General features: G+C 31.8%; 4 protein-coding genes across 19 annotated transcripts in view; all 4 read right to left on the minus strand.

Moving 5' to 3' along the window:
- Window positions 1-3,551: 3,551 nt before the first annotated feature.
- On the minus strand, window positions 3,552-7,406 carry LOC111001249. Of its 2 annotated transcripts, none has more exons than XM_022271062.2 (4): window positions 6,976-7,406; window positions 6,525-6,803; window positions 6,109-6,301; window positions 3,552-5,795 (listed from the first exon to the last, which is right to left on the minus strand). In XM_022271062.2, exons 1-4 carry the CDS (start codon window positions 7,109-7,111, stop codon window positions 5,450-5,452), a joined length of 954 nt encoding a protein of 317 aa, XP_022126754.2. In that variant the 5' UTR covers window positions 7,112-7,406; the 3' UTR covers window positions 3,552-5,449. The 2 variants fall into 2 exon arrangements, with proteins under 2 accessions (XP_022126754.2, XP_022126753.2); XM_022271061.2 differs by having other exon boundaries at window positions 6,525-6,806; window positions 6,976-7,405.
- A 1,408-nt stretch (window positions 7,407-8,814) lies between these two features.
- On the minus strand, window positions 8,815-13,130 carry LOC111001243 (proton channel OtopLc). 4 transcript variants are annotated; one of them, XM_045632242.1, is made up of 6 exons: window positions 13,101-13,130; window positions 11,640-11,811; window positions 11,199-11,426; window positions 10,689-10,929; window positions 10,085-10,252; window positions 8,815-9,681 (listed from the first exon to the last, which is right to left on the minus strand). In XM_045632242.1, the coding sequence occupies exons 1-6, from the start codon at window positions 13,108-13,110 to the stop codon at window positions 9,541-9,543; spliced, it is 960 nt and encodes a 319-aa protein (XP_045488198.1). In that variant the 5' UTR covers window positions 13,111-13,130; the 3' UTR covers window positions 8,815-9,540. The 4 variants fall into 4 exon arrangements, with proteins under 4 accessions (XP_045488198.1, XP_022126746.2, XP_045488197.1 ...); XM_022271054.2 differs by having other exon boundaries at window positions 10,689-10,872; window positions 11,640-11,859; XM_045632241.1 differs by having other exon boundaries at window positions 11,640-11,859.
- Window positions 13,131-13,779: 649 nt separating this feature from the next.
- LOC111001526 (proton channel OtopLc) lies at window positions 13,780-18,807 on the minus strand. 2 transcript variants are annotated; one of them, XR_006750823.1, is made up of 5 exons: window positions 17,095-18,807; window positions 16,513-16,740; window positions 16,015-16,244; window positions 15,452-15,619; window positions 13,780-15,039 (listed from the first exon to the last, which is right to left on the minus strand). XR_006750823.1 is itself a non-coding variant. In XM_045632244.1 (5 exons), the coding sequence occupies exons 1-5, from the start codon at window positions 17,211-17,213 to the stop codon at window positions 14,899-14,901; spliced, it is 840 nt and encodes a 279-aa protein (XP_045488200.1). In that variant the 5' UTR covers window positions 17,214-18,807; the 3' UTR covers window positions 13,780-14,898. The 2 variants fall into 2 exon arrangements, 1 of the variants encoding a protein (XP_045488200.1); XM_045632244.1 differs by having other exon boundaries at window positions 16,015-16,198.
- Window positions 18,808-19,365: 558 nt separating this feature from the next.
- LOC111001241 (proton channel OtopLc) overlaps window positions 19,366-21,940 on the minus strand; it is a 39,967-nt gene continuing 37,392 nt past the window's right edge. For all 11 annotated transcript variants that reach the window (XM_045632129.1, XM_045632128.1, XM_045632130.1 and 8 more), the window contains one exon: window positions 19,366-21,429. In XM_045632129.1, the coding sequence (XP_045488085.1) occupies window positions 21,289-21,429 (141 nt within the window). In that variant the 3' untranslated portion in view covers window positions 19,366-21,288. The remainder of the gene's footprint in view (window positions 21,430-21,940) is intronic.

Genomic DNA, 21,940 nt, shown 5'->3' on the forward strand with positions numbered 1-21,940 from the left:
GATTTGGTATGGGATGCTAAATATGTAAACTGCAAATAAAATAAAGATTTAGAATGTAACCTCACAATTGTATTCCAAATCATAAACTTCTTTAATGATTAACTATACGTATTATCAATTAATCATTGTATTTGACGATGAAGATTACGAACGTTTAATTACAAATTAGACAACTCAGCCGACATCAATGGAACATCAATCAGTCTTAGCATGAAACCTTAATTATTAATCTGCGTACCTAATATCACTTACAACCTGTATGTCCGTGATCAATCGAGTAATCGCTGTAATTAATTGCTTTTGACATGCTATTCATGTGGATATAGATCGCGATATCTTACAAATTATCAAATACGAATTGTAGATCGTTCGATTACGTTTTATAATCTACAGATAAAGTATATTTATTTTTCGATATAACCGTCAATTGAATGTTTAAATTATTAATATTTCGGTTTTTCGTCCACATCAAACTGAGCACTTTTTCGACCGATATGATTTCCATTTAACACTTGTAGGAGTCTGTGATACATACCTAGATATCCTGTTATTATAATAAATAATATTTACATAGTAGTTAAAATAATGTTGTCATTTAAAAAATGCTTGTTACTTCAAAAGCCGGTAATCACTTAACTCCCTTCCTAGTGGGAATACTGTTGCTTTCAGGATTCAGCCAAATGGGCATGCAGGTTCAGGGCACAAAACCACTGTCTCGCAGAAAATCGATTTGGAATGATAGGTTTACTTAATTGTACTCGCGGTGAGATTCCTGAAGCCCATCTTAAAAATAATATGAAGGTGCAGAATAAATAGAATCTACCCCAGCTTGGAGAATCCCTTTCTGGGCGTCCTCCACCAGGACGCTCAGCACCCAGTGGTGGGTGCTGCCCTTAAATATCGGGCAATTATTTATCGATTTCGGGGAAACATGCTTAATTGTTTTAGTAACGTACATAGTGATCCAGTACAAAGCAGATAAATCAAATAAAAAGCATTTATTAATGTAGGTAACACAATGTACACTTATGAACGTCAAATAGAAATATTCATTGCTTCTAATTTTATGATATTGAGAATCCTGCGACATAAGTGCGCTTATTACTTTGATGGCACGGAGTTGGACCTCAGAGATTAACTCTAGTTCAAACACAGAACTGATAGCAATTCGAGTGTGAACCTCAGTGCTAGCATGCTTGGTAAAAAAAACAATATTCTTATATCAAAGTCAAGACCTAAACAGTTAATCTCGTAGATATATTTATGACATTTTTATTATGGTCTTACTGATTGTCAAATAACTAAGTTATAATTACTACCGTTTCACGAACACGGAGCTTTCATTTCATTGTGCAGGTACAGGGAACCCTATTTTATATCACCAGTGCAGTGCGACGCTCGGAAGTGTTTATTTTTCATTTCCGCCCGCCCTGACCGAAGGCGGGCATGCCGGGGGCATTGGTGTTTTATATAAAAACGTGTATTTTTAACGGATTCTATGTATATGTATAAATTATACATACTTATGTTTATTTATACAGGTTATTATTTCCTAAAGAAACTTGGTCGCGGTGTCAGCTCTGTACAGTCACATTTGTTTAGAAGTTTTCTATCTAGTATTTCGATCTTCCAGTATCAAGAAAAAAAATTAAAATTAATTTTGATGATTAAAATTTTATCGATTCAGACTCTTTTTGAGAGGTTGAAGGTTAAAAAATTAAAAACTTCTTCACAAAGATTTTACCATACTCATAAAACTCAATCAGTTATTTCGTGTTTTCAACATAGATAATTATTGTCATAACAGATGCCTTTAAGAAAGAGAGAGGCTAGAAGTAATGACTAGCGACCCTATGAGTCGATAGATTTCTTATTTTGGTCGTTCCCATTTTTGTTACAACAAATAAATATTCTGAAATACAATATTAAGATTTCCTGTATCGGTACAATTTCTTTAATGAGAACGCTAAAAATTTATTTTTATATTTAAATTTTTAATGAAGTTAATATTGTCGATCCTTACAAAAAATATAACAGTTAACATCTTTAGTCTCAAAACGTTGCACGATATTTAGAAAATACTTTACCTTAAACCTTCTTAATTTATTTTAATTAAGTTACGCTTTACGCTTCGATGCTTAACCATTCAATTAATTTAGGTACCTGATCCAAATAAGATTTTTGTAGTTGGATCCTAATTTAATATATATATATATATATATATTTATTTATTTATTAAGTATTATACCTCTAGACTACTATTAAATAAATGTTTGTACTTATCTTATATCTTTAAACGAGCAATTCTTGTATATGTATATATATATATATATATAATTGGAATCTCGAGATCGGCTCCAACGATTTTCATGAAATTTAGTATACGGGGGGTTTCGGGGGCGATAAATCGATCTAGCTAGGATAAATGCTAAATGATAGAAAATAACAAAAAGGTGGTGTTTGAGTAGTCCCAATTTAAACTGAAAAATGAATCTTCCTGACATCTATCGGCGAATAATAATTTAAATTGCTTTAACGACACAACACTATGAAGTATAATGAAGTGTGGGACGCAAAATTATCCCTCTTTCAGAAACAGAAAATTTTCTTTCAAAAATTAGAGCAGCTGATTATTAAAAAATCGTACCAAGAGTTTTATTTTTATTTGAAATCGTCACCTAAGTATATTAAAACAAATGTTTTCTTCTGGAAAATATTACTAGATAAACATCTTTGGTACCTACCAATATTTTGTAATTCGTTACTATGAAGCCAACTTTTTCTCAATATATAACTTTAGTGTTTTTTTATTACTTATTATTTTACCTAAATTAAACCAATGTCCCGTTTTGACTCAAATAATAAATGATCACTTTATGTAATTATTCATAGATTAGTAGTACACATATATAGATTTTTTCTATTACAAACAATGCATTTTGTTACCATCGATTCTCCGATCCATTTAACCACAACAATAACAAATTTAGGTAAAGCTATGGTCGGATTGTAACGGTTCGTTTATCTCAATATCTCAGACAGGTGGACTGTACGTGCCCAATCCAACTAAAATAAACCGCCAGACTGGATATGGGCCAATGGAAAAAAGGAAGATGGATTTTTTATGTTCAGAATTTCTGTATCACCAGTTATGTTGGATCACGGATTTTAAATAGAATAAAATCTAAAGATATAGGTATTGTTGATTTCGGTACGTCCACATCTATGGTTACCTGTCGCTTCCGTGATTTTAAAATTAAATGAACTGGTTAAATGTTTAAATTTGTGTATCAAAAAATAATTTGGTACTTACTCATATAAAAATAGTCATTACCAAAGTAAGTTCCAGTACCGATTATAATATACAAAAATAAATGCATGGGTTTTATCAAGTATATTTAATTATTTCTTTAACACTTACACGACGTATTTATTGGCTATGATTTTGAACGATGCATGTTCATGTTTCGTATGCACAATAAATCTATGCAAAAATGTTTTCTAAAATCAGATATATGTTAAGGCAAAACTAAATAAAATAAAACTCAATACAAAATATCGCATATTTTAATAATTAAACAGCCTTACACTTAAACATTTAGGCTTAGAAAGATGAGGAATGCGAATCTACGTATAACGTACTAAGATTGAGGAAAATATTTTGTACTACGTAGACTCCCATACTACTATCACAGTCCAAAAGCTTAAAATATAGTAAGCCCGTACCAAAGACACAACAACTTTTAACTAGCGTAATCAGAAACTTATATTCCTTCTAATTTCATATCTACAAAACAAAAAACTAGGTGACAAACACGAGTGTATTCCTATACACATTGTCTATGTACCTAAGTTAGGTACTACATGTAAATAAAAATATATCATTTAAGTTGCGTCTTTGGCACTTGGTAATTTTCGGCAGGCCTTATACAGCCACTATTTTCAGGCTAAGATAGCAAAGATTAACAAAAGCATATAAAACTTAAATCATTCCTATTTATAAATACTTTCTTCATTTATAAATAGGTTTAAACATTAGTTACTATGTTTTTATTAACATGATAGAACCTATTTTTCATGTTAATAAAAACATGTATATCATAAACAAATTATGATATTTAAACTAAAATAAATATGGTTTATTTAAATTAGTAACAATGCAACTTGACACTTAAGATTTTTAGGTGTTACAAGCTATAAAAATAAAGATATGGCAAGTCTAGCTTGCTTTAGAAAAGGGAGAAATTTAGTACGGTAATTTTAACATCAAGATCAAATTGTGCAGTCATATCCTAAATATACCATACATAGACAAAAAATTACATTTGACATGTTTTTCATTGAAAATCTTTAAAAAATTAAGGAATATTTAATATTATCTTGCTTTCAAATATCCTAATGACACTTAAAGTTAAAATATAGCCAGATCATATTAAATACATACAGATGCCCATTTAGCATATGCATCAATAACAAGGAGTATCTCGTAAGCTATGTATGTAAAATATAAATAATTTATTTGTATACAGGAGTGATAGAAAAATAAATCTTTTGATAGCTACAAATTTGGCATTTCACTGACATTGTTTTAATAACAGCCATGATGAAAACTAATTCACTATGAATTTTTCATACACATCTCACTACAATTAAATGTAAGAGCCACTACGAACGGCTTTCTCTCTCATAAGGCATAAGATTTTATTGTGAATTTGAATTGAATATTGCAGTTTTAAAATACTAAAACGACAAATAATGGGTTAAAACTTGATGATCAGCAGTAAAATGTTCAATAATTTGTTTATGTATTGTGCTTATGTAAAGCCATTCTGACATTCGAGTTATTCTTTATACAAATTAACTCTAGAAGATTCCATGAAGAAATACTGGGATCCTAACTGGTATTGTTAGTGGCTGCTGTATGTTGAATTTGTTTAACTCTATTGTGCTTATGTAAAGCCATTCTGACATTTGAGTTATTCTTTATACAAATTAGCTCTAGAAGATGCCATGAAGACATAATGTTTTGTTTACAAATGGATTACAAATTTTTTAGCAATAAAAACAGCATGCGCTAAAAAATTTACTTTTCAGGAGATCATGCTTGAACTGCATTGTAAATACTTGCTAATGTAAGAACCAATCTGTACAATTTCTAAGCCAGGGTAATCTTCCAGAAGTTTTATCCTGCAACATTTATCCAGTCGAGTCACATTTCAAAATGCTAATTGCACACAAGATAACTCAAAAAAATTAACTAAAGCAAATTCTACAAAAAGTAACTAAATCGAAGTTAATTAATAGTATGATGGTGCATAATTCAGTAATCAATTATTAATAAATAAGTTTAGATCTCTGCGTCTATATAAAATTTTCTTCTGAATCAAATGAAATATGACTCAACTAAATAAAATTCAGTTCAACTTTGTACACAATATCACAATATGTTTTATAATATTGACTTACTACCAGTTCCTGACCAGTTAATCAATTGATCCCCTGATGCATCTTCAATATCTAGAAGCAAATTATTCTTAGATTCATCTTTGGAAGAACGCAGAACAATATCTTCATCATTCGTTTGCAAGTTTACATATGACAGGGATTTCCGTTTCTGTTCTAAGTCAAATATTTCCAAGTCCTCATCTTCATCATCATCAGATTCCATGGTGAGTGGTATCCGGGAGAGCTCAAGATTCTCCCGACGGTCGTCGGTGTGCAATACACCATATCTAAATTGGTTTGAATCGCCAGTACCATGTGCATTAGCAGCGTCAAACTTTTTGTGCTTATTTCTGAAAAAAAAATAAGCCTTATTACCTATCTATTTATTAATAAAATGCTTTTGCCAAAAAATTAAGGTATAAAACCACAACTTCATGAGGTGTAACAATTAAAGTTTACTTCAATCATATATTTCTTTTATTAAACAAGAAATGTATGAGAACAACTGTTACCAATAAACACAACTCAATCAGAAAAAAATAACACCTATAAATAGATTTCTTCACAGTTATATACAGAATCTTAATATGCCAGCTTAACAGGTAGAAAAAGGTGGTTTTGTTGTGTGAAGTTATTAATTACAGAATGTGAAGAAACAATCACCTATAAAATATAAAATATGCAACAGCAAGTAAAGTCAATCCTCCAAATACAATAAGACCTCGCTTGATAACTCCTGGACTATTAATATCCACCATACTGGGCTCCTTACTGGTATTGTTAGTGGCTGCTGTATCTTCAATTTTCGAAACTGGTTGGGCCACTACCTTTGCTTCACTTGTTTTGGTGTCATTACCTGTAATATAAAAGACATACATTGAAAATGTTATAAGATGTGTATGTAATCTGATTTTTCTATATAACTATAGCTAGTTGTTAGACCTATGTTATCTGCAAGATCCAGCATTATATTCAGCAGCTAACATTAAACAAAAATTCACAGAAATTGTTACCCAATATCTGTTTATAAAATTTGTCTAACATAAGATATGTTTCTTCTAAATAATAACATAGCATACCTTGAACTATATCTGTCTTGGTGATATTCACTTGGTCCTTCACTGGTTCAAGTTTATCTTTTCTTAGTAAAGTTACTAGATCTGGTTTGGTATTTAAATCAGGACTTGGAATCAGGTCTTTATCTGCATTTGGTGCCTCATTGACAATCCCACCTTCCGTTTGTCCTAACATTGGCTTCAATTCTTGGGTTATTTTCTGTGACTCATTCTCAACTAGACTGAATGACTTCATACTGCCTTTCGCTTGCACTTCTGGTAGTACATCTCTTTTTATAATACCTGCTGATACATAAATATTACTATTTTATAATTCATTGATATCAAGCTTTCATTTTATGTTTAAACAGAATTGCTTCACTTGTCTTAAACATCAAGGAATACAAATTAATTCTTGTTAAGTTAAACAATTAAATTAAGTAAATAAATTGTATTAGCCTTCTTGGTTACCTACTTAGTGTGTTTAAAGACGCTTTGTACTGAAACGGCCAGTTTTCGTAGTTATAATCATTCCGAACATAGTTTCCTTTCTCGTCGTTTGTAGTCGCACAACTCAAAAAGAACAACATCCATACCAGTTGAATAACCATTTTAAACTATATTTTAGAAATTAAGATACAGATTTTGTTTCACACGTGTCGATTTATGATAAAAGAATTTTCCTGGTTTTAAAAATATCTTCCTGCTAACAATCAAAAATTCTTTGTAATGCACATGAGTTACCCATATTACAGATATATCGTAATTGTAAAAATACTTGATAGAGAAACAATAACTGTAATTCGAATATATAATTTAATATTTAATTGCCGATCGAAATTTTGCAAATAATACAATATTGTTTTAGAAGTTTTTAAATAAATTAAATGCGAACGTGCAATGTTACTAAATTATTAACACTTCAACTTTCAACTTTGCTAGTGTTGATAACTTGACATTTGACATATAAATATTACTAATAGATATTTACATAGATAATGATGTCACAGTATTTTCTTGTTTCAAATATTATATCTTTTTGGCCATTATATTAAAGAAAAATTTTCAGTTGAGTTGAGTCACTATTTTCTAAAAAAACGTATAAATTGTAGTAAAACTATTTATCCTCAAACACAAGTTTGCCTTAAAAAGTAGTACAGATAGCCTTTCAGATGAGTATGTCATTAGCTCCTAACATTTCTTAAAAAAACCATAATATATATATAAAAATTCAAGCAACATCTTTGTAATAATAAAAAATAATTCATAAAATCAGTGGCAAATTTTATAAATCAATAAGTGTAGAAACGTAGACGGCTTTAGAAATGTAGATTAAAACCTACTAACTGCAACTAGATGGAGCTACTTAAAACCTTAAAGAATGTGAATCAGTATCATAGTGTTGTTTTTGAACTGAGAGAGACTACAGATTGATTTTTGGTATATTGTTCATTATTTTAATAACATATAGGTATAATAATAAGTTATTAAAATAATGAACAATATACCAAAAATCAATCTGTAGTCTCTCTCAGTTCAAAAACAACACTATGATACTGATTCACATTCTTTAAGGTTTTAAGTAGCTCCATCTAGTTGCAGTTAGTAGGTTTTAATCTACATTTCTAAAGCCGTCTACGTTTCTACACTTAACCATTTTTACTCCAAGTTTTTTTATTGATGATTTCAATCATATTTAAACTGCTCACCATCTCTATCATTTATATTTGCCTTGTATATTTGAATAAAATTGGGGAAAATTTGTGTTAAATTGAAAAAAATCGATAATTAGTAGGTACTTAATTAAAATTAAACACTAAACTTAAATTAAATAAAATTAAACACTACCTTTAAATAATACACACAATAAATCGTTATCATTTATTATTTTATTTACTCAAATAGACATTTATATTTTATAATAATTTAAAGTAGAGATTCCTAACATTTATTCTTGGTAAGTATGTAATTTAACATGGAGAAAACCACATAATTTGATAAACCTAAGATACATCAGTACATTTTCCAATAATCCGATCCTAAAATTTGAACAAATATATTATTAAATCATACTTTAAGATCTATTTATATACAGTCCGTACGTGTGTTACGTACGAACTGTGTGTATGATATAGTGCTTGACGCCTTCGTTTAAGTAATACAATAATAAACTTATAGGTACAATGCCTAAGTAAATTATAAAGACAGCTTATAAAAATAGATTGCACATTAAGGTTGTTACGAAAATATTTGTAAAGACATTTCATGCAACAGAATTTTATATAATTTTGTTTATCTCGTTCGTAGATTGGCGAAATTTACAAAAAAAGGTCAACAATTAATTTTACCCTTTCAGCAAATACAAAACTAGATTTATACAATTTCAATGCTAAATATAGAGCTTATAAAATGTTAGCGATGTATTAAAAAAACTGTATTGTATGGCCCCTTGCAATCAAAATATATACTCAATGTGGTTAAGCAGTATCCGTCATATTCCTGCACTCCTTGTGTTTTGATGTTCTGCTTATTAAGTACTTACAACATCTAAATACTATTCGTACGTAACATCCACATTCTACTTATCTTAAATAATATGTTGGCAAATACATTTTTGAAACTTTAATATTAAAATGCTTACGCAACTACTTTTTGAAATTGGAGAGCGTCGTGTTTGATGAAGGCCTTAGAAATTAATGGCCATTATTAAAAGTTCTTGTTACGTCTGAAAACTTTCTTAATACGTTGTTAATGTGATTTGAACTATCTCTTCTCTATATTTATAAAATTCTTGTGCCACAATGTTAGTTCCACAATGTTACTCCTCTGAAACGGCTCGACCGATTTTTATGATTTTTTTTATCCATAATCAGTAGCTCTTAACATCGGCTGCTATATCCGGGAGTTTAATCTGCCATTTTTCTACCTGCGCTTAATATACCTATATTGAAATTGATAAACTACAATTGCTGTTCAAGTAGGCATAGGTTCAAGTAGGTTCAACGGCAACTAAAGTTTATCCATTTTCATGGATGTGAATTCAATCAACTCGAGTTTTGTTGCTGCTGTTCCAGATATTGCCGAGGGTCATGGCGGAGTGGAAGCAATGAAATACACAGAGGGGCAGAGTAAAGCGTTGTACGACGGACCAGGCGACGAAACCGTTCATGTCGAATTCAACCTTGAAATTAATAAAAAAAATTTCATAAATATAACCGGACTGGTATTAAGTCTAAAAGTATAAGTAAGTAAGTAAAGTATGTAAAGTATTAAGTCTTAAGTAAGTAAAGTTTTAAAATTATAATATGTAATGTGATCTTAAAAATCGACGTCATTGAAAAGTAAAATATTAAACAGCAATAGAAACTATAAAATGCTTTTAAATTCTTTAAGCGAGTTTAACTTATCCGACAATTATTGTCACTCCGGAAATGAACCCAGGATATTCGGGGCATGCTTACACAAAATATCAGAGGCCTGACTCCTTGATGCGTCCGAATTCCCTGATAATTCTTCATACGTCGTGCTTATAGATCTAATAGGTACAAGTACAAAAATAGGTTCTAAGCTATTTACTAACTTACCGGGCTATCCAGATCTTGCTGAGCCTTAATGGTGTATATGAGCCACATGATAACGTTGCAGATGAGCAGGAAGTTGACGGCTTGACGGGCTGGCTTGCCGCACTCTTGTTCTGGAAGAGGTACTTTACGCCTGGACACATCCGCAATGAAGTGTAGTTGAAGAAGCGCCTGGAAATAATTGAATTCCTTAGTCTTCCTTCGTGGCTCACAACAGAAAATGATACGATATTCTCACGGTTAATAAGTAACCATTTCCATACAGATTCTATGGGTGACCACAGGTAAAGTTATAGTCTAGGTACGTAAGTACGTAAGATACAGAACTGGACTTAACCTGAACTACGTCACTCGTATGTCAAAAGCCGGTACGTTTCAGACAAACGGGATACGCTGGGATGAGTGTCCATTCTGTTCCCTAGCTTTCGTAGTTAGTTATAAAATAATCTTTTTGCATTTAATAGTTAATGATGTTGTTCGCGTTTGTGTTACAAAAGCTCATCTAGGTTAACAAAGTAATAGAAGACCGATCTCCAAGAAATCTCAATTGAGGGCCTGAAACTTTATTTGAAAAATCAATGACACTAATTATTTAATGTCTTCTTACCTGTAGTACGGTCAAGGTTCCCGTAAACATTATAAGAAAATTTGGTTCTTGCGTCATGTTGGCTCCCATTCCACCAGCAACCACACTGAACACGGCATATGTTAACTGGCCAAACGCCGACAGGCGTAGGAGGATATCATTCAAGTCCGACTGCTCTTCAGAATGGAACTCCAACGATTGCATCCTGTGAATAGGCTCGGTATAGGAGGGAGGATCTGCGCTCCATCTCATTTTACTACCACTAACCATAAAGAAACAATCCAAAAATGGTAAGAGTTAGAAAAGGAAGTGTTAATCACAAATGTGATGTTGATGAAAATGTCATCGGAGCCGTTAAGGAAGGAGGATGGGATATAATGGAAAGGACAAAAAACTAAAATAAATAAACTAAAATCAAAACTCATAAAATCAACCATAAAAGACATGCAAATTTTAATTCAATGGCGGAACTTTGCGAAAAACACTTTATCATATTTCAAATTCAAAAGATTTAATTTAGAGAAAACTTACCGTTTAAATCCAATCAGAGTTGCCAGAATAGTAAGCACCATCAGCGCGAAGAGAGAAACATCCACCGAATAAGTCAAGCAGATGACTGATGCCACCAAGACCAGCAAACCGCAAAGGCCTTTAGATGCAACTGCGCTGTCTACGCGGTTACCGCGTTGCGTCGCTGCCATCGTTGCTACCCTGCGGGATAGATCAGCCTCCGGACGTATTTCTTCGTCATTGATAACTCTGTAACCAAACAAGTATTCATCTTTATATCATTTTTAATTGTTTTCTTTTACAAGACTCACTTTTTGGTCATATTTTTCGGAGTATTATTCTATTGTTTCTATTTCATGCTGTATATCACTAGTATGAGAATTATTGGATATACGAAATATTAATAAAAATGACCCCATCTAGTTAAAATGTATGTTACTTATGGTTTTAACGATAACTTACTCGAGATAGCGGTCAATATGCTCCCAAATGACGAATATAACTGCGACGCCGACGAGACAGTTTTCAATGATTAAGGCATAAAAAAAATATGGCTCAGAATCGGTAACATTCGTAGACATTATCGGATTCGTTCCACATACGCTCGTATTATCAATATTAGCGATCAAAGCAGCTGAAATCAAGATATCGATAGACTCAAATACTTCCGATGGATTATCCGCTGAAAGAAGGAAATCGTATTATAATTATCATGAATTATAGTAAATATTGGGTAACAGAAATTCGAACCAGGTAAAAAAATGGTAAAGTTGTAGGTCATAAAAAGATCTACAACTTTGGTATTTACAATTTTTTCACATAACCTCAAAATTTAGGTAAAAAATTCAAAAAACCAAGTTAGATACAACTTTGCCATTTAACTTTTTTCCATAGGACTGGTAGTTTCGCCGGAAATCAAGATAAACAATTTTTCCCCCTTAAAAACTCACCCCCTCCCACTTCCCGAACTCGGATCGACTGTAATTTATTTTTCCTTTTATTTTGATCATATTCCCCTGCATTTAATTTTTTTTGGTTTCAAAAATTATCGACACTGGTCTATATCTTAAATTGATAATAATGAAAAACAACCCGAAATCTGTCATATCCAAAACTCTCTTGGATCGTCGACCCCGAATTCGATTTCGTACTAACAATAGGTTTCACCGTTAAAGTGTACAGACATTGGAAAACTTCCAAGTGGTTGTCTCAGTTTGGGTCGGTTTCGTCCCGGGCATGGTCGATGCGTACGTGGTGAACGGGTTATCATTCAGCCACAAACCTCTAAGCCCATGATTTTGATTCTTGTCGTACCCTATCGTGCTCCTTATTACGTCGATGAACTTTGATTTATGAGTGAAACCTCCAACAAAGTAATATTAGTAGCTGAAAATTATTGTCTAGTAGTAGTATGTGAAAAGGCTGGAAGATCTCTCTGTATTTCTGATTATAATAACTACTGGTGAGAGTTATAGTCGGGGTCGAAATGGTAGACGTTGCTGCTGTAATTGCTGCGGATTTAACAGTAGTAGTCGCAGTAAATGCAACAGTGGTAGCAGTCGTTGTTACAGCACCAAGAACACGACCAGCATGTCTCAAAGTTTGCTTACAAATGGCTTCTGCAAATTTTAATGCAGTTTTAACTAAAATTCTTCATTAGAAACAACCGATAACGCCCTTAAAAATACAATAAATTGAGTGGTTTTTTAAATATCTTCCTGCTAACAATCAAAGATTCTTTGTTATGCACTTGAGTTATACATATAACAGATATTACGCAATTCTAAAATACTTGATTGAAAAACGATAACTGAAAATCGAACACATAATTTCTTAATTCATTACTGGTCGACAATTTGCAAATAATACCTACAACATTATTTTAATAAATTGAGTTAAATGCGAACGTGCAATATTACTTACATTTCAACATACAACTCTGCTAGTTAAGTGTAGAATCAAGAATGGAGATATCTTGACATTTGACACATAAATATTACTAATCGATTTTTGCATAGATAATGATATCATAGTACGGATATTCGTTTCAATAGCTTTATGCAAGAGTGTGTAAATAAATAATTTGTTTAAACTCATACTTCAACACCTTTCAAATTAGTTTTTATGTATCAGCTTAAAAATAATTAAAAAAAGTGAAAAAACTTAAAATTTCAATATTTAAATCTTGTGGTAAATACTAATTATTATCGTACAAGAATTTCATTATTTTTTAAAACTTTCAGATCAAAATCAACACTGATTATGGATTCACATTCTTTTAGGTTTGAGCGCCATCTAGTTGCAGTTACTGGGTTTTAATCTACTAAAGCCGTGTACATTTCTACACTTAGCCAGTATTAAGTATAGTACTATTGTAGTAAGAAAAATTTACATCAAGTTTTTTTATTGATGATTTCAATCATTTTTAAACTGCACACCTTATCTTTCATTTACAATGCCATGTATGATTGGGGCTAATTTGTGTTTAGTAGATAACATCTATAATTAGTACTTTATTAAAATTAAATACTACGTTAATACGTTTAAATAATACACACAATAAACCGTTATAATTTATTATTTTATTTACTCAAATAGACATTTATATTTTATAATAATTTAAAGTAGACATTCCTAACATTTACTGTTAGTAAGTATCGAATTTAACATCGAGAAAACCACATAATTTGATAAACGTAAGATACATCTGTACATTTTCCAATAATCCGATCCTGATTTTGAACAAATATTATATTATTAAATCATACTTTAAGATCTATTTATATACAGTCCGTACGTATGTTACGTACGAACTGTGTGTATAATGATATAGTGCTTGACGCCTTCGTTTAGGTAATACAATAATAAACTTATAGGTACAATACCTAAGTAAATTATAAAGACAGCTTATAAAAAAAGATCGCACACAAAGGTTGTTACGAAAATATTTTTAAAGACATTTTATGCAACAGAATTTTGTATAATTTTGTTTATCTCGTTCGTAGATTGAGGAAATTTACTCAAAACGACATCAATTAATTTTAACCATTCAGCAAATACAATACTCTAGATATTTTAAACAATTTCAATTCTAATTATAGAGCTTATAAAATGTGAGCGATTTATTAAAAAATCTATATAGTATGGCCCCTTGGAATCAAAATATTTATACTTAATGTGGTTAAGCAGTATCCGCCATATTCCTGCACTCCTTGTGTTTTGATGTTCTGCTTATTAAGTACTTACAACATCTAAATACTATTCGTACGTAACATTCACATTCTACTTATCTTAAATAATAATATGTTGGCTAATACATTTTTTAAACTTTAATATTAGAATGCTTACGCAACTACTTTATTAAATTGGAGAGCGTCGTGTTTGATGAAGGCCTTAGAAATTAATGGCCATTATTAAAAGTCCATGTTACGTCTGAAAACTTTCTTACTACGTTGTTAATGTGATTTGAATTATCTGTTCTTTATATATATAAAATTCTTGTGTGACAATGTTAGTTCCACAATGTTACTCCTCTGAAACGGCTCTACCGATTTTCATGAAGTTTTTAAGTCCTTAAATCCGGGAGTTTAACCTGCCATTTTTCTACCTGCGCTTAATATACCTATATTGAAATTGAAAAACTACAATTGCTGTTTAAGTAGGCATAGGTTCAAGTAGGTTCAACGGCAACTAAAGCTTATCCATTTTCATGGATGGGAATTCAATCAACTCGAGTTTTGTTGCTTCTGTTCCAGATATTGACGAGGGTCATGGCGGAGTGGAAGCAATGGAATACACAGAGGGGCAGAGTAAAGCGTTGTACGACGGACCAGGCGACGAATCCGTTCATGTCGAATTCAACCTTGAAATTAATAAAAAAATATTTATAAATATAACCGGACTGGTATTAAGTCTAAAAGTATAAGTAAGTAAGTAAGTTAAGTATGTAAAGTATTAAGTCTTAAGTAAGTAAAGTCTTAAAATTATAATATGTAATGTAATCTTAAAAATCGACGTCATTGAAAAATAAAATATTAAATAGCAAATAAAACTTAAATATGCTTTTAAATTCTTTAAGCGAGTTTAACTAATCCGACAATTATTGACACTCCGGAAATTGAACCCAGGACATTCGGGGCATGCTTACACCAAATATCAGAGACCTGACTCCTTGATGCGTCCAAATTCCCTGAAAATTTTTCTTACGTCGTGCTTATAGATCTAATAGGTACAATTCATTACAAAAATAGGTTATAAGATTTTTACTAACTTACCGGGCTAGCCAGATCTTGCTGAGCCTTAATGGTGTATATGAGCCACATGATAACGTTGCAGACGAACAGGAAGTTGACGGCTTGACGGGCTGGCTTGCCGCACTCTTGGTCTGGAAGAGGTACTTTACGCCTGGACACATCCGCAATGAAGTGTTGTTGAAGAATCGCCTGGAAATAATTGAATTCTTTAGTCTTCCTTCCTGGCTCACAACAGAAAATGCTATGGGAATATTCTCACGGTTAATAAGTAACCATTTCCATACAGATTCTATGGGTGACCACAGGTAAAGTTATAGTCTTGGTACGTAAGTACGTAAGATACAGAACTGGACTTAGCCTGAACTACGTCACTCGTATGAGATGAGTGTCCATTCTGTCCCTAGCTTTCGTATTTAGTAATATAATATTCTTTTAGCATTTAAAAGTTAATGGTGTTGTTCGCGTTTGTGTTACAAAAGCTCATCTAGGTTAATAAAGTAATAGAAGACCGACCAATAAACCTCAATTGAGAGCCTTTATTTGAAAAATCAATGACACTAATTAATAATTTATTGTCTTCGTACCTGTAGTGCGGTTAAGGTTCCCGTGAACATTACAAGAAAATTTGGTTCGTGCGTCATGTTGGCTCCCATTCCACCAGCAACCACACTGGACACGGCATATGTTAACTGGCCAAACGCCGACAGGCGTAGGAGGATATCATCCAAGTCCGACTGCTCTTCAGAATGGAACTCCAACGATTGCACTCTGTGAATAGGAGGGAGGATCTGCGGTCCATCTCATTTTACTACCACTAACCATAAAGAAACAAACCAAAAGTGGTAAGAGTTAGAAAAGGAAGTGTTAATCACAAATGTGATGTTGATGAAAATGTCATCGGAGCCGATAAGGAAGGAGGATGGGATATAATGGAAAGGACAAGAAACAAAAATAAATAAACAAAAATCAAAACTCATAAAGTCAACCATAATAGACATGCCAATTTAATTCAATGGCGAAACTTTGCGTATAACACTTTATCATATTTCAAATTCAATAGATTTAATTTAGAGAAAACTTACCGTTTAAATCCAATCACAGTTGCCAGAATAGAAATCACCATCAGCGCGAAGAGAGAAACATCCACCGAATAAGTCAAGCAGATGACTGATGCCACCAAGACCAGCAAACCGCAGAGGCCTTTAGATGCAACTGCGCTGTCTACGCGGTTACCGCGTTGCGTCGCTGCCATCGTTGCTACCCTGCGGGATAGATCAGCCTCCGGACGTATTTCTTCGTCATTGGTAACTCTATAACCAAACAAGAATTCATCTTTATATATCTTTAATTGTTTTCATTTACAAGACTCACTTTTTGGTCATATATTTCGGAGTATTAGTCTATTGTTTCTATTTCATGCTCTATGTCACTAGTATGAGAATTATTGGATAAATATTTATGTTAATGATCGACTAAACTAAAAAACCAGGTGTGGTTGCATTAGTCACATTTGGGGAGTTCTTTCGTATACATATACACATACACATATGAATAAAAAGTAATTGATATTGTTGGTTATTTTTTTATGTATATATAAAATATGAATAAAAAATGAACCCATCTAGTTAAAATTTATGTTACGTATGATTTTAACGATTACTTACTCGAGATTGCGGCAAATATGCTCCCAAATGACGAAGATAAGTGCGACGCCGACGAGACAGTTTTCAATGATTAAGGCATAAAAAAAATATGACTCGGAGTCGGTAACATTCGTAGACATTTTCGAATTCGTTCCACACACGCTCGTATTATCAATATTAGCGATCAAAGCAGCTGAAATCAAGATATCGATAGACTCAAATACTTCCGATGGATTGTCTGCTAAAAGAAGGAAATCGTATTATAATTATCTTGAATTATAGTAAATATTGGGTAACAGAAATTAAATCCAGGCAAAAAAACTTTATATGCAGATAAATTCGAAATTCTGCCTAACCGACATGCGGCATGCGGCGACTTTCTATGCTAAGTCAATTGAAGGACTCACTCGTAAACATGCGTAATAAAAATATTATCTAAAAACGTGCTACAAATGATAATAATGAAAAACAACCCGAAACTGAAAAGAATGCTACTGGAATAAAACGTGAGTCGGGATCAGACACATCAAAAGACGTGCTGAATGTGGTGATTCAACGACACGATGACCCCAAACATTTCTATCATATCCAAAACTCTCTTGGATTGTCGACCCCAACTTCAATTTCGTACTAACAATAGGTTTCACCGTTAAAGTACACAGACATTGGAAAACTTCCAAAATTGCTGTCTCAGTTTGGGTCGGTTTCGTCCCGGGCGTGGTCGATGCGTACGTGGGTTTTTAAATTTTTCTACCGTGGTCTTTATTACGTCGAAACTTCTCGAACTTCAACTTCGATTTATGAGTGAAACCTCCAACAAAGTAACATGAGTAGCTGAAAATTGTCAGGTAGCGTTTCTTATCTTGCAGGAAATATTAGAATGTGAAAAGGCTGGAAGATCTCTCTGTATTTCTAATTATACTAACTACTGGTGAGAGTTATAGTCGGGGTCGAAGCGGTAGATATTGCTGCTGTAATTGCTGCGGATTTAACAGTAGTAGTCGCAGCAGATGCAACAGGTGTTGGCAGTCGTTGTTACAGCACCAAGAACACGACCAGCATGTCTCAAAGTTTGCTTGCGAATGGCTTTTGCAAATTTTAATGCAGTTTAACTATAATTCTTTATTAGCAAAGACCGAAAACGTCCTTAGAAAACAAATAAATTTCGTGGTTTTAAAAATATCTTCCTGCTAACAATCAAAGATTATTTGTTACGCACTTGAGTTATATAATATACTTGATCGATAAATGATGACTGTAATTCGAACATATAATTTCTTAATTAATTACCGGTCGACAATTAGCAAATAATACCTACAATATTTTCTTATTAGTTTTTAAATTGTGTTAAATGCGAACGTGCAATATTACTTACATTTCAGAATTCAACTTTGCTAGTTAAGTGAAGAATCAAGAATGGAGATAACTTGACATTTGACATAAATATTACTAATCGATTTTTGCATAGATAATGATATGAAGTGTTTCCTAACCAATTCGACTTAGGGTCCTTCAAAAAAACAGCGTACCAATTCTTAAAAGGCCGGCAACGCATTCACGAGCCCTGCCTCCTGCCTGTTTGCCCCCTGTACTATAAAAAAAATCATAGTATATTCTTATATGTATGTTTTAATAGCTTTATGCAAGAGATTCACTATTATCTAAAAACATAATAAGTTCAAACAATTTCTTTAAGCTTATACTTCAACACCTTTCAAATTAATTTGTATGTATTAGCTTCTAACATTTCTTATAAAATATATAAAAAATCAGAATCATCTTTGTAATAATAAAAATTATTAATAAAATCAGTGGAAAATTCTGTAAATAAATTATTATTAAAATAATTATTGATAATATAAATTTTCATTATTTACATTTTATGGTAAATACTAATTATTATCGTACAAGAATGTTAATATTTTTTTAAACTTTCAGATCAAAATCAACACTGATTATGGATTCACATTCTTTTAGGTTTTCAGAAGCGCCATCTAGTTGCAGTTACTGGGTTTTAATCTTATTTTCTAATCCCTTCTACTTATACACTTAACTAATATTAAGTATAGTAACTCTATTGTAATATGAAAAACTATTAATAACTAATATGTACTCCAAGGTTTTTTATTTATGATATCAAGATTAAAAACATTTTTAAACTAAATAGCACTATATTTTTCATTTACATTTACTTTGTATAATTCAATATAATTGGGGGTAATTTGTCATCTATAATTAGTACTTTATTAAAATTAAATACTACGTTAACAGGTTTAAATAATACACACAATAAATTGTTATCATTAATTATTTAATTTACTCAAATAGACATTTATATTTTATAATATTTTAAAGTAGAGATTCCAAACATTTATTCTTGGTAAGTATCTAATTTAACATCGAGAAAACCACATAATTTGATAAACCTAAGATACAAATATCGGTACATTTTCCAAACTTTAGGTACACAGTAAATATTACCTACAAAATGTAAGTTAGAAATCGTATAGAGTTATAAAAGGGCTTACTAATAAGTGTTAAAAATACCGGCAGTGATAAAACCAAGCCAAACACGCAATCTTTTTAATATCGAACATTCACCGAGTAGCCTCCACAAAGGATAAGCTATAATTTTTGACGCCAATTTTAATTTCATCTAAAATTTGTATTATAATAATGCACCCAAAACTACATTCACTCGCATCTCACAAGGTGAGCACACACTCTCCGAAACTATAATAAGATCCTTAAATTTTAAATAAATATATTATTAAATAATATTTTAAGATCTATTTATACACAATCCGTACATAACATAATGATATAGCGCTTGACGCCTTCGTGTAAGTAATACAATAATAAACCCATTATAGGTACAATACCTAAGTAAATTATATAGACAGCTTATAAAAATAGATTGCACATTAAGGTTGTTACGAAAATATTTGTAAAGACATTTCATGCAACAGAATTTTATATAATTTTGTTTATCTCGTTCGTAGATTGGCGAAATTTACACAAAACGTCAACAATTAATTTTACCCTTTCAGCAAATACAATACTAGATTTATACAATTTCAATGCTAAATATAGAGCTTATAAAATGTGAGCGATGTATTAAAAAAACTGTATTGTATGGCCCCTTGCAATCAAAATATTTATACTCAATGTGGTTAAGCAGTGTCCGTCATATTCCTGCACTCCTTGTGTTTTGATGTTCTGCTTATTAAGTACTTACAACATCTAAATACTATTCGTACGTAACATCCATATTCTACTTATCTCAAATATGTTTGCTAATAAATTTTTGAAACTTTAATATTATAATGCTTACGCAACTACTTTATTAAATTGGAGAACGTCGTGTTTGTTGAAGGCCTTAGCAATGGCCATTATTAATAGTCTTTGTTACTTCTGATAACTTTCTTAAAACCGTGTAAATAATGGTAGATTCGTTTGGGTTCTAAGTGGAGGCATTTAAAAGGTTAGCACTAAGCTGTCAAAAAACGACCTCATCTCGAAGATATTTGGATCCAATCATATTTATCTATTCCGTTGTAACAAAGACCCTTTAAGATGTTTCATTTATTAAATTATTTATAGGTTGCCGTGGATTCTTCATAGGTATATTGTTGGCACTAGGCCGTCATAGTTAGCTGATAGACTGTATACTGTATATATGGAAGTATTTCAACCACCCAATACAATTACTACCATTATCCGTACGAAATCGAGTATAATTTTTAAATTACAAAACCAAATTACTCAATAACTGAGTTTGATTTTGGTAGTATATTTAAACGAAATTTATTAATAATGAAAATATTGTCAAATTTATCAAAATGGATAAAGGAGGGAACCATTCACAACAAATTCTGATTTATTTAATGAGCATTATACGTATTAAATGTTCATCAGTCTTCGAAATAAAACTGTAAGTGGAATGTGATTTGAATTATAAAGGTATAAAAAGAATTAATTGGTTTTGTTAAATTTTATTGGTCGTGTTGTGTCTGTTTCCAATGTTCCTCATAGGCTATATCCGGGAGTTTAACCTGACGTTCTACCTGCGCTAAATATACCTAGATTGAAATCGAAAAACTACAATTGCTGTCCCGGATAAGGACGAAATCGGTAAAACCCTCATATCGTATCGGCAACTAAAGCTTATATATCGCCACACATCTTATTACATCCATTTTAATGGATGGGTATTCACTCAAGTCGAGCTTTGTAGCTGGTCTTCCAGATCTCGGCGAGGGTCACGGCGGAGTGGAAGCGATGGAATATGCAGAGGGGCAGAGTGAATCGTTGTACGAGGGACCAGGCGACGAATCCATAGAAGTCCAATTGGACCTTCAATTTGGAAGAATTTAATAAAAAAATTTTCGTTTAAGTAACTAGAAGGGCATTGTTAAGTTTTAATAAATTATGACAATATGTATAAATATTGAACTGCAAATAAACCACTTAAATTCTCCAAATGAGTTTAATGAATGACATTCATTTTTATTAAGGACTAGCTGCTTCCGCGAACTTCGTTTCTCCTTAATGCCTAGCCTACATAGTTTTTAGTACATACCAACATGGAACATTTTGCTATGCTACCCCCTTTTTTATTTTTTGGTTGATTTTTTACACCTTGTGTCCGAAAAACCCTAATATCTTACGGAACCCTATTTTTGTTCAAAATTAAATATATTACTCTATCTGCCTATATTACTCGTGGATAATGTAGCTTTCGAATGGTGAAAGAATTTTTAAAATCGGTCCAGTAGTTTATGAGCCTATTCATTACAAACAAACAAAATTTATAATATTATTATATAGTGTAGAAAATGGATGATTGGATCTGTGCCAACTACTG

The sequence above is a fragment of the Pieris rapae genome, chromosome 18, assembly GCF_905147795.1.
Source record: "Pieris rapae chromosome 18, ilPieRapa1.1, whole genome shotgun sequence".
NCBI classification, from domain to species: domain Eukaryota; kingdom Metazoa; phylum Arthropoda; class Insecta; order Lepidoptera; family Pieridae; genus Pieris; species Pieris rapae.